General features: G+C 42.7%; 1 protein-coding gene across 2 annotated transcripts; it reads left to right on the forward strand.

Annotated features, from left to right (window-relative positions):
* Window positions 1-9,646: 9,646 nt before the first annotated feature.
* On the forward strand, window positions 9,647-11,802 carry LOC135333607 (uncharacterized). 2 transcript variants are annotated; one of them, XM_064528592.1, is made up of 7 exons: window positions 9,647-10,702; window positions 10,752-10,807; window positions 10,862-11,102; window positions 11,152-11,299; window positions 11,353-11,514; window positions 11,562-11,597; window positions 11,654-11,802. In XM_064528592.1, exons 4-7 carry the CDS (start codon window positions 11,191-11,193, stop codon window positions 11,683-11,685), a joined length of 339 nt encoding a protein of 112 aa, XP_064384662.1. In that variant the 5' UTR covers window positions 9,647-10,702; window positions 10,752-10,807; window positions 10,862-11,102; window positions 11,152-11,190; the 3' UTR covers window positions 11,686-11,802. The 2 variants fall into 2 exon arrangements, with proteins under 2 accessions (XP_064384662.1, XP_064384661.1); XM_064528591.1 differs by having other exon boundaries at window positions 9,648-10,702; window positions 10,862-11,299; window positions 11,654-11,801.
* Window positions 11,803-12,985: the final 1,183 nt, after the last annotated feature.

Here is a 12,985-nt window from a genome sequence, read left to right on the forward strand (position 1 = left end):
TATTTACAACTAAAAGATATTTACAACTACTCACACATTTGTGGTAATCTACTCTCTAGACTAAATGAACTGAGCTATGAATAGATTGAATGCAGTTTTTGCTCGTCCTATGCCCTTGGTTAAAACCAAACAGTGCAGACGCAACAATTTACCACAGTACACACCTTTGAACGACAAGCAGATCTAACAGTAGCCATGGACACGAGTCCAAGTTCCAGGAGATTTCTGCGTGCTGTTTGTTCCCAGATGTGTTGTAATCATCATTTTCTACATGCAGGTGTATGTGGTTCTCACCTCTGTTAGATTACCTTCTCCTTCTCCTTCTCCACAAACTTGTCCACAATAGATGCCCACCATCTGTACAATACACTGTACTCAGCTACAGCTACACACAGTCATTGCAAAATTAATATGAGCTGGCCTGTGTTAGTTGAAACGTGGTAGTCAGCAAACCGCGCTACGTTATTGGAGTGGGTATTGGAGTGGGTAATGGCCGTTTAATACAAGCCGACCAGAAAGAGGTTTATAAGCCACGCTCCTTCACGGGTCTGATTGAAACGTGATTGAAACGTCACCATAAACCCACTTTAAACCACACCAAACCACACCCACATGATACTGTGATGGTAGTTAAAGGGGTAGTCACCAGATCTGAGTGCGTCTCAGCTAGGCTGGCTGCGAGCACTCCAAATTCGCACGTCTTTCTGAGGTCGGTCACATCAGATTGTTGGTTGCCTATCCCAAGTGACGTTGGTATGTTGGTATGCAATGATTTTTTCCAGCACTTCGTCCAACTTCTTGTCGTCGCCTGGGGTTGCAAAACTGAACGTGTTGAAAACCTCTAGGGCATATGGATGTAGGAGAGTAGCAGTTTGTACTTCATCTGTTTTTTTGTTTTTGCCCATGTATAGTTCAAACCGTTGCTTCCACTTGCGCCAGTTGTCGCCTTGTAGATTTCTGGAACGATCCATCTCTGACACCATGTAAAGTATTGTATCTCTTAGTGGAACACAAATCATAAGATAAGCCATGTGCCTGATCCATGATAAGATACAATAATAATAATACTACAGGTAATGTGTAATGTTACAAGGACCATTGCTCCTGTGCAGAGAAGTAGACATTCTAACGTGTACATATTAAATTTATCGTATTAAACAGGTTGTAGTGTCATGATCCTGTTCGAGCTGATGATAGCTCACATTCTTCACTTGATCCACCACATAAAGAAATGACTTGATAGACTTGATAGAACCACACAAAAATATCTAACCTTGAATAAGCTCTTCACTTGTTCTTCTGTCTTCAGAATAAGCTTCAGCAATAATGATAAACGGGATACTAACGGTTCATACACAAACGAGAATATACTACTAGCTAGAATTGGGCTAATTGGTTGACGCATGCGCAGACAACTAGTACCAGGCCTGCCTAACCGTTATAAAAGCTGTGGTATATGTAGGGGGTTATGTTAGGTGTTGAAAAGTTACTAGCAAACATAAGTGTTATGGTAATTGTGTGTAGTGTGCGTGTGCCCCCTGTTTGTCCGTCTGCATGTGTGTGAGTGTGTGCGTTGTGTGTGCCCCTGTGTTGTGTGCCGTGTGTGAGTGCGTGTGTGTGAGTGTGTGTATGTGTGTGTCCCCTGTGTGTGTGCCGTGCATGTGTGTGTGTGTGTGTCTGTCTGTGTGTGTGTGTGTGTGCGTGTGTGTGTGTGTGCGTGCGCGCGCATGTGAGTGTGGGTGTGTGTGTGAGTGTGAGTGAGTGTGAGTGCGTGTGTGTGAGAGTGTGTGTATGTGTGTGTGTGTGTATGTGTGTGTGTATGTGCCGTGCGTGTGTGTGTGTGTGTGTGTGCGTGCGCGCGCGTGTGAGTGTGTGGTGTGTGTGTGTGTGTACGTGCGCGCGCGTGTGAGTGTGTGGTGTGTGTGTGTGTGTACGTGCGTGTGAGTGTGTGAGTGTAAGTGTGTGTGTGTGTGCCGTGCGTGTGTGTGCCTCTGTGTGTGTGTGTGTGTGTCTCTGTGTGTGTGTGCGTGTGCGTGTCCCTGTGTGTGTGTGCGTGTGAGTGTGTGTGTGTGTGTGTGTGTGTGTGTGGTGTGTGTGTGTGTGTGTGTGTGTGCCCCTGTGTGTGTGTGTGTGTGCGTGGTGTGTGTGTGTGAGTGTGAGGTGTGCCGGGTGTGTGTGTGTGTGCCCCTGTGTGTGTGTGTGTGTGTGTGTCCCTGTGTGTGTGCGTGTGTGTGCGTGTGAGTGTGAGTGTGTGTGTGTGCCGTGCGTGTGTGGTGTGTGTGTGAGTGTGAGTGTGTGTGTGTGCCGTGCGTGTGTGTGTGTCCCTGTGTGTGTGTGGTGTGTGTGCCCCCTGTGTTGTGTGCCCCGTGTGTGTGTGTGTGGTGTGTGTGCCCCCTGTGTTGTGTGCCCCGTGTGTGTGTGTGTGTGCATGCGCTTGCGCGTGTATGTGACCCTGTGTTGTGTGAGTGTGTCCCCCCTGAGTGTGCGTGTGTGTGCGTGTGTGTGTGTGTGTGTGTGTGTGGCCCTTGTGTGTGAAACCCTGTGTTGTGTGCCCCGTGTAAGTGCGTGTGTGGTGTGCGTGTGTCCCCCCTGAGTGTGCGTGTGTGTGTGTGTGCTGTGTGGGTGTGTGTGTGGCCCTTGTGTGTGATGTTTCTGTGTGCCTGTGTTTGTGGTGTGCCTGTGTTTGTGCCCCGTGTAAGTGTGTGTGGTGTGCGTGTGAGTGTGTGTGTGGCCCTTGTGTGTGATGTTTCTATGTTTCTGTGTGCCTGTGTTTGTGCCCTGTGTAAGTGTGTGTGTGGTGTGCGTGTGAGTGTGTCCCCCCTGAGTGTGCGTGTGTGTGATGTTTCTGTGTGTGCCCCGTGTGTGTGTGTGCATGCGCTTGCGCGTGTATGTGACCCTGTGTTGTGTGCGTGTGAGTGTGTCCCCCCCGAGTGTGCGTGTGTGTGTGTGTGTGTGTGTGTGTGGCTGTGGCCCTTGTGTGTGAAACCCTGTGTTGTGTGCCCCGTGTAAGTGCGTGTGTGGTGTGCGTGTGCTGTGTGGGTGTGTGTGTGGCCCTTGTGTGTGATGTTTCTGTGTGCCTGTGTTTGTGCCCCGTGTAACCCGTGTAAGTGTGTGTGTGGTGTGCGTGTGTGTGGTGTGCGTGTGTGCGTGTGAGTGTGTGTGCTGTGTGGGTGTGTGTGTGGCCCGGCCCTTGTGTGTGATGTTTCTGTGTGTGCGTGTGTGTGCCCCCTGTGTTGTGTGCCCCGTGTAAGTGTGTGTGTGGGGTAGTGTACAGCAATATACATTTTTGTAGACTTGATATGTACATCATAGTTTACAGAGATATACAAATAGGGTTAGTTTACATGCAAGTAAACTGTGGCACGAAGACTACAAGGTAGATTCCCAAACAGTAAACTTGTTATTTGATGTACATGATTGTAAACTGGGCACATCTAGTTTACAGCAAGTTTTCAGCAAGTTTACAATGCAAATGAATTGGTGACTTTCACTGGGTGTTTTACATTTATCTATAATTATGTGTATAGTTACGTATGCGTCTGCGCTTGATGAATTGTTTACGACAAAAAGTATATACACAGGGAAAATATTGAAATTTCCTGCTACAGTGCTGCTACAGTGCAGCCCTTAAGATCTGCGCATTTCCTGAAAAATGGCAGGTGTCCTGCAAGTGTCCTGCAACCTACTTACAAAGGATAGTGCAACGTTTCCTTTCCTGAAGAAGTTCAGGACATGTGTACGATTCATATAGGAAAGTCTACAGGAAATGTTGTACTATCCTGAAAGTATAGGAAATTTAGATATTTTTCCTGTGATAAAGATGATCAATGATCTACATGGATTAACATTATAAAAATTAACTGAGATAATGAGAGCTACTTTTGTTGCTTGTGGCAGGTAGCATTCACAATCTTTTAGTCCAATCTGGGTGTGGCGAAAATTGCATGCTGGTAATTCATTCACAAAAGAATCGTATATATCAAAACACACACACACAAACTGCCAAAAGATGAGACATCTTGACAATATGCACTGCCAGAAGATGGGACATCTTTGCAGTACATTAAAAACACACACACACACACACACAAACGTTAACAGATTGCCAAAAGATGAGACATCTTGACAATATGTACTGCCAAAAGATGGGACATCTTTGCAGTACATTAAACACACCCACACACACACACAAACGTTAACAGATTGCCAAAAGATGAGACATCTTGACAATATGCACTGCCAGAAGATGGGACATCTTTGCAGTACATTAAACACACACACACACAAACGTTAACAGATTGCCAAAAGCATCTTGACAATATGTACTGCCAAAAGATGGGACATCTTTGCAGTACATTAAAAACACACACACATAAACGTTAACAGATTGCCAAAAGATGAGACATCTTGACAATATGTACTGCCAAAAGATGGGACATCTTTGCAGTACATTAAACACTAAACACACACACACACACACACACACAAACGTTAACAGATTGCCAAAAGATGAGACATTTTGACAATATGCACTGCCAAAAGATAGGACATACACACACAAAAAGAAAACGGACTGCTGTAATGTTTGGCATACAGGGCTGCATCCAAGACTTTCATTTGAGGATTTTAGGACAGGGGGGGGCAAATGAAAGGGGGGCGAACTAAGATATCCGCGAACTGTACGTTTCACAGTGAAAGCCAAACTAGAAGGGTCTGGGGGCTTAATTTGAGGGCCTTAGATCGATTCTGGTGCAATTTAGGTGCCTATTAATGAATCTGCCTGATCGTAGGGGGGCGGGGGTGAATTACTCTCTTCTCCATCCCCTCAATGCAGCCCTTCCTTAACTGCAGCCCTTCCTTAACAACTGTTGTATAGTATAATAGTATAGTAGTAATAATTATTAATCACTCACAATTTTCACAGTGGATCCTGTCCGGATCAGCAATCGTTGGGTCGGCCATGGGGTACATGTAGGTTGGTTTAGCCTGCCAATTCACATTCCTAGAGTTTTGTCCTCGCAAAGAGATAGTTTAAATAGCTAAGTATCTCCTCTGCACTAGCACCACAATACAGTACAGTGCAGTACAGATAAAGGTCAGCTAGTTATGATATGTACCTCGTGTTAAAGGTCAGAAGGTTCAAAGTTGATTTTTGAATATTATTTTAGGTTCAAAGTTCATTTTGCTAGAATTAAAAATGGCTACGGTCGCAATAAGTCCAAGTGCAGAGCTTGAGTCTCCTTTGCCAAATTCTAGTGCTACTATGAACAGATATAGCCGATCTAACACCCTCGAAGAGAAGAGAAGCGAGAGAAAAAAGCGAAGGAAATCAAGAATAGGAATAAAAGCTGTTGAGGCCCATTTAAGCCCTGGCTTTAAGGAATAAAGCGGAGAAGAATGTGGTGCTATATAGAAATATGTCTAGATCATATTGGGAGAGGTGGCAGTGGGAGCTTCAACAGAGAAAGGAGAGTATGGCACGTGAGAGGGCATTGCATCGGACACGCTCAAGCGTCACGAGAGAGGTAAATGTACATGTACACGAAATCGATCAAGATTTGCTGCATGATCCACCAGATGTGACAGAAAGTACTGAAATGTATATTGGTCGGGGATCATTTGGTATTGTTAAGATGCAGCTGTTTCGTAATGTAAAAGTGGCTGTGAAAGAACTGCTCCCCCACTCATTACTAGACGATCTTAACAAAGAAGCAAATATCTTAGCTCGCTTTTTTCACCCTTATCTACCTTTCTTGTTTGGGACTACTTACGAAGCCACTCAGGATTGTAGATGACACTGACTGATGCTTTCTCTACCATGATTGAACAGCTTAAAGAAACAGTTTTAACACTTTGTGCCCAACTTATGGAAGCAGTGCGGTATTTGCATGATGAAGTTCACGTCCTACATAATGATCTCAAGTGCAACAACATTTTGATTGGCGAGAGCCTTACTGAGGCACCGGTAACTGATTCATCAAGTCGGAGGTATATGCAGCTAGTAGTGATAGACTTTGGGAAAGCAACAACAGTAGAACGAGGAAAACGATACCACCTCTCTGAAAGTGAAAAGGCCGAATATATCCGTCGCTATTCCCATATTGCACCTGAAGTTGTCGAAGGACTAACAAAACAGTCCAAAATGAGTGACATGTATGCTGTTGGTGGTATTCTCATCAGAATGCTAGAGAGTAAAATGCTCAGAGGTGATGTACATGTAAGGAAAGCCATAGATGACTTCTCAGTCAAATGTCGTTCTCCAAGATATTTGTTCAGGCCTACTGCGCAAAATGGAATTGATGTTATTTGTAAGATTTAAGTTATATTTAGCTTAGATTAATAATTAATTTTGTGATTAATATTTACCCTTTTGCACATGACTCATTAATAAAATTGCAAGTGATCCATGCCATGAATTCATTATGGGACGATGCAAAGAAAATTACACCATTGCATGTACGTGCCGTGCGTATATATATATACATGTGAAAATAAAATTCAGTTGGACAATAGTGACACTACCAGTACCCTTTGTGTTCCTATTACTCTACCAAAGTCAATGTCTGTTTCACAAAAAGCCACTCTTTTCTTTATACTAGATAATCGAACATATTCAGATGTAGACAATGATCTAGCCCAAACTTGAGTAGGACCTCCAAACCAGACTTTGCAATTATGCTCATCGTAAAAAGTGACGTAAGCAATCCATTCAGACAAAACTTGGAAACTTGTACATTGAGATGCACCGGAATATGCTTTTATGTTGATCTTGCAAAAACGTTCAATTCTTGCTAGATGAAGCTGATCTGGATAGCTAGGGTGACAAGCCATCACATGAGACTTTGTGACATAGCGACTGTTTGCAGAGCCAAGCACGAATCCATCTATTGTGAGACTCGCTGTGCTTTCATATAAGGACAAAAGAGCGCAATTGTTGTGACCTACAGCTACCGACATTATAATACGATCTAACATATCTTTCTGATATGATTCCCATGCATTTTCGATAATAGGGAATAACGGTTTAATGGTGACCGATCGAATCGAGAATGTTGTGTTTGAGCCTGTGCTTGCTCCAAAGAACAAGCTTGCAGGGAGCCTTTATCGTAGGTGTGATGAACTAGTAGTGGATAGAATTCTTCCCTGAACTCAATTGGCCAATTTTCGGCACCATAGTATTGGCCTGACATAAAACGTCGCATGAGCTGAAGTGATATGTTCTTACAGTTTGTGTGGTATGAGCCTAGCACCCCATTAAGACGCTCAAAGCTGAATAGCCAAAAAGAATAAACAGGGCCAAAGTCTAAAACACACTCCATCAGATGGGCGTGGAGGTGCATGTTGATCGTGTAGTTTCTTTGTCCATAAAGTTGTTCAAATAGTTTACAAAAATCCATCAACAAAGAATCACCCTTCTCTAAGTTACGTAGAGTAATTTGGCGTTGACATACTATGTCAACAGCTTTAACAAACAGCAACCAACAGTCATAGTCTTTGTGAGGAATTACTCCTTTCAAAGAGCACAGTGAATAGATAAGAGTCCAATTTCGCCATTGATCGGCTGTGAAACTTTAAAAACCCGAAGCAATCTTTGAAGGAATACGGCCAATTTCAGGGGGTGTAACAAATCTATCAACCTTCTCTTGTATACTCAAATAATGTGTCTTGTCTAGTATACCAAGTGACGTCCAGACAGATAGAACATGCTTTGCTGTGCCTAACAACAAATTGTGCATCGGATCTATAACTGAGAACCTAACAACGTAACAACGTCAAAGTATGGTAATTCAAGTAGAACGGAGTATCTACATCCATGCTCTGTTTCTATTAGCTTCTGTTGTGCTTTTGTTATTGCTTCTTTATGAGCTTGTGCCTGATCACGATGTGAGATTGTGGAGCGTTTAGTCCAATTACTACGTCCAATTACTACGGTCAGTGCCTGTAAAATCAGCCTTCTGTCCAAATACTTTGGTAGGGAAGGGTTTTAAACATCTCGAACAGGCACGGTATGCGTTGTGCCCCACAAATCCCGACACTTTCCTACTTGCAGGTATATCACAGGATACACAAATTAGGGCGGCCCGTACCAACACTTGTGTACCAGAAGCAGTTGGCATGACAACTCCAGTCCACAGTTCCTTTAACTCATTAACTAAAGGTTTTAAATAGGTATTAATATCTCCTTTTGGCTCATGAGGACCGGGAATAACGCCAACAAGCAGAACATTTTCAGTTAAGTATCTTACACGCCGTGGAAGATTTTGAATGGCGATATAAATTGATATAAATTGCTCCAGCAGAATAGGGACTATGCTTGAAGGGTTGAAACCAATCAATATTTATCGTCAATGCATAATTGTAAGGCACAGACAGAAATGGCGCACCTGATGGGGTCAAAAAATCTTTCCAAACTTTCCCGTCATATATGTCGCGAAGAGTGCCTGGATCAGTTTCAATATTTCTCCACAATTCACATGAGTGATGAAAGTGTGGTCGAAACGTGTGGTCGAAGCAGGAACGTTTTTAAAGAAGCAACAACACTTTGATAACAGTATGTCTGACGAGGGTACCAAGAAATAGTTCCGGCTGATGTTCGAATCTTTTTCATCAATTGTTCATTGCAAGGATTTCTCTGTCGAGTGTGGGGATGGTGAGGATACTTGACATATGATCAACGTTTCGATTCTTTCGTCTTATTAGGTAGAGTGACAGTGCATACATTTAAAGCATATGTGGTATGACATTTAGGACAAGAGACGTACTTGGAAAATGAATCCTTTTCTTGTCCAATCAATGTTTTTGCTTGCCCTAGGTTTTTGGGGATTATCTGTGCTAATTCAATTATCTGTGCTAATTCTCTAAGAGAAGCACTCAAACAACAAGTAGAGAAAGCAGCTTTGCAAAAAAACTGAAAATTATGTTGATTCCTGAATTAGACACCTTGAACAGTGTCTGCCACATTAGAATGAATACAGCGTATAATCTTGCCATCCGTAGGACTGCTGACTCTACTTGAGAACCTTTTACAGTAGTATTTTCATCATCAAACCAAAGTTCTGTTAACTGCGTGTCATCATCCTAAACAAAATAAGAATTATTATATACAGACAACTAGCTCCACATGTAAATGTATACCGTATAATGGGGAAATTTTTGTGGGCGCTTTTTTCGAGGGCAGAACTAACGAATACTGGGATAAACACCGGTATCAAGAGTTTATGATACAGAGAGAGTATCGAACGTAGGCATACTGTACATCAGATGTATGCGGAGAGTAACGTGACTTCTTGTATCTGTCACAAGCTTGGAATTTGCACACTGACCAATCCAAGTGTGGGTGATGTCATCTATCAAGAAAGTAGATTACATCACCTACACTTGGATGGGTTGATAGATTACATCACCCACGCTTGGATTGGTCAGTGTGCAAATTCCAAGCTTGTGACAGATACAAGAAGTCACGTTACTCTCCGCATACATCTGATACACAGTATGCCTACGTTCGATACTCTCTCTCTATCATAAACTCTTGCCGGTACGCAAAGCTCTTGGTGGGTATGCACAATCATGGTATTAAGTGTTTTATATACACCAGGAAATACTCACGTCAGCATCCACTTCAAAATCATCGTCAGTGTCCTCCTCACCACTTGTACTCGAACTCATGATATTGTCTTGTTCATAGACAGTTTCTGTAAAACAGTGATTAATCTAAAAATGGCATGTTTTTTTATCTAAATATTCAAAGCGGTGTCAACTGTTGATTCATTTCCTTCACATGAAGTCTCCTCCATCTCATCGTCCGAGAAGCTAAATTCTTGCTCAGCCCTATGTATGTCGTGTCCTGGTGTTAAATCACACGTCCAACTGTTAGCAGCAGATGAATAATACAGCTGTTTGTGCTGGTAGTATAAATTATAGAGTGTCTTGCTTATTTTTTCATTGCAATGTTCAGTGGAATCGCTTCGCTTTTCCATTGTATACACTGTACTGTATATGTATTTGTGTGTGGTTGTAGTACCTCAGCCATGTGGTCGGGGCTGCAGTGACATCATGTGGGAGGATCTCAGACCAGTATAGCAAGCCTCGCCCTCTTCCCAAAATGTATTGATGGGTGTGGCCTAATAACTGATCAGCACGTGAACTATAAGTCATTGAACACGTGGTTCAGCCATTGTTATAGAAGTCTATTATACGTACCTCTGCTTATAGCGGTGCGATGGCCTACCTACCAACCACAGTTTTTATTCTACCACAACTCCATCAAGATCCAAATCTACTGTTTCCCAAAGCCAAAGGACACAACTACCTGTACCTCATGACAGATCTAGCTTACATGCCTAGAATGGCTTTGGAAGACTTAGTTGATGATGTTATGAATGACAGAGAGGAAATGTCTGACAATGAATGACAATGAAGACTTTCGCTTTGGTGATTTGGATGACCCAGACGTAGTAGACCCGCCTCCATACCGTTGATCAGCGAGTTTATACACTCTCTGATGCCCCTCCTTCCCATGCTGATCAGCTTATGACTATGATGCAACAGCAGCAAGCTCAACTTCAAAAAGTACTTGATGGACAACAAGCAATGGAATTACGTCAAAGTGTAATGGATACCAAACTGGCTAGTTTACAGGAACTCCTCACCCTCAAGCAGCTCTGATGGGAAACGAAAACGTGTGGTCACTCGCACATTATCCGCCCATTGACTACACAGCTAACACGTTTTGTATTTCTCCCCTCCCTCAGTGCAAAGTATATGCAGTTCATAAGCAACTGGATGTTCTGTTTGATACATCTGAAGTGTACGTTTACATTTTAACTGCCATGCCTAAAAGACTCTTCTTTGTAAACAATAGATTCTCTTCCAGTCACAACAAAGGTGTTCAAGAAACAATTGTGCAAGAGATACAAGATCAACCTGAATGCAAATTTAGTGACAAAGATATAAGACGTAGGTATTGCATACTTTTCCGTCTTTAGTATTTAAGGAGATGTTATGAAAACCTAAGGCGGACATTCCTTGAACAACAATCGGGAAAAGAAGAGCTCGTTGAGCAACAGTCCAAACGCAGAAAGTATCGTTCTCGGCGTGAAAGATTAATTTTTATGATAAACTAGTAGTATTTTATTTGCTATTTAATTATAGAAATTTCAAAGGCGGTCATCTGTGGTAACAAAGAACGAGATGGATAAGTATTGGAAATTGCTCAGTCTGGCTTATGTCACGGAAGAGAGTGACGATCCAGACAACCCCAATGGTATCATTAAACACAAACTTGACTGGCGTTCTGAGAGTAAGTTTTTTTTGTTGGCAATACGTCACATCACCCTGCTTATTGTTTTAAAGGACTTTCCACTTTCATGAGCACCCTAGACTCACGCATTGCCAAGAAGCAACCTACATCTCCAGGGTTAGTGGCTAAAAAAGTACGGAAGCTGGGTGAACCTTCCAATACTACACCACCGGATGATGCTCCTAAATGGGCTGTCAACAGCGATGTTATTCAGAGTGAGTATAGTGCACAAATGACGTTGTAATTCTATTTATTTAACTAGGTACATCACGCAACAAAGAGAACGTCTCGCCAGATGGTAAGTCAAACACTCTTACAAATTTTTATTATGCAAACTTTATTATTCAACTGCAGATAATGCTCAAGCTCGCGATCAAGCTGTCTAGTGACATGAACATTGTGAACATAATTATTGTGCACATGCATGGTTGTGAAAAAGTATTGGATGATGTCATTAAAAAAATTAATTTATCAATGAGTTTACAAGCGAGTTTACACAAAAGTTGTGAATCTACAATGTAGTTTACACGGGAGTTTCCACATTTTTGTGAGTCTACAATGGAGTTTACATAACTGATACTTGAAGATTACAGCGTTTGTTCATCTACAATAGTGTACAAGACTAAACACTAAGAGTGTACAACATTATGATGTAAACTTTAGTGTACATCATAGTCCACAACTTGTACACTACCCTATCTGGCCCTGTGGTGGTGTGTGTGTGCGTGCATGTGACCCTGTGTTGTGTGCGTGTGAGTGCTGTGTGGGTGTGTGTGTGCGTGACGTGTGGCCCTTGTGTGTAATGTTTCTGTGCGTGTGAGTGATTGCGTGCGCGTGTGTGTGCCCCTGTCTGTGCGTGTGTGTGAGTGCCCCTGTGTTGTGTGCCTGTGAGTGTGTGTGTGCTGTGTGCTGTGTGTGTGATGTTTCTGTGTGTGCGTGTGTGTGATGTTTCTGTGTGTGCGTGCGTTCACGTGTGTGTGTGTGCCCCCTGTCTGTGCGTGTGTGTGAGTGCCCCTCTGTTGTGTGCGTGTGAGTGTGGTGTGCGTGTGAGTGTGTCCCCCCTGATCATGAGTGTGCGTGCGTGTGTGTGTGTGTGTGTTGTGTGTGTGTGTGTGTGCGCGTGTGGCCCTTGTGTGTGATGTTTCTGTGTGTGCGTGTGAGTGTGTGTGCCCCCTGTCTGTGCGTGTGTGTATCTACATATAAAAGAGTTTCATCAACAAGAAGGTAAAAACAAGTATTAGTTATTATGATTTTAGTAAACTTGTGCCAGAGGTAACTTGGAATTTGAACTGAAAATGTTAATTTTATCTATTCTTTCAGACGTGAAAGGGAATCCAAGCTGATGGGTGAAACCTTGTCTACCAGTGACACTTCTGATGAGGAAACTGAACTCACACAAAGGAGGCGCACCATGCAAGAGTTGCACAACATAGTACATACATAATTATACATTATTATAGTACATCCACACACACGCAACATCCACGCACACATGCTGTCTACAGCGAAAACTGTTACCCTTCTGTAATTGTAACACACACACAAACTTTTCATTGTACAGGCAACCCAGTTAGAATCAGTTGGCTGTGAAGTCTAATTAGTCCAAAGCAGTTTGTCCACTCTCACCCAGCAATTCTTTCATCTTTTAATGCTTTCATTATATTAGAAGTCTATGTTGCAGATAGA

Source organism: Halichondria panicea, chromosome 3 (assembly GCF_963675165.1).
Source record: "Halichondria panicea chromosome 3, odHalPani1.1, whole genome shotgun sequence".
Classification (NCBI taxonomy): domain Eukaryota; kingdom Metazoa; phylum Porifera; class Demospongiae; order Suberitida; family Halichondriidae; genus Halichondria; species Halichondria panicea.

What these genes read in the sequence shown, in the direction of transcription:
- LOC135333607 (XM_064528592.1), top strand. Translation starts at nt 11,191, where the DNA reads ATGGATAAGTATTGGAAATTGCTCAGTCTGGCTTATGTCACGGAAGAG. An exon ending in ACTTGACTGGCGTTCTGAGA is followed by an intron (nt 11,300 to 11,352) that starts GTAAGTTTTTTT and finishes ATTGTTTTAAAG; the next exon opens with GACTTTCCACTTTCATGAGC. An exon ending in AGAGAACGTCTCGCCAGATG is followed by an intron (nt 11,598 to 11,653) that starts GTAAGTCAAACA and finishes ATTCAACTGCAG; the next exon opens with ATAATGCTCAAGCTCGCGAT.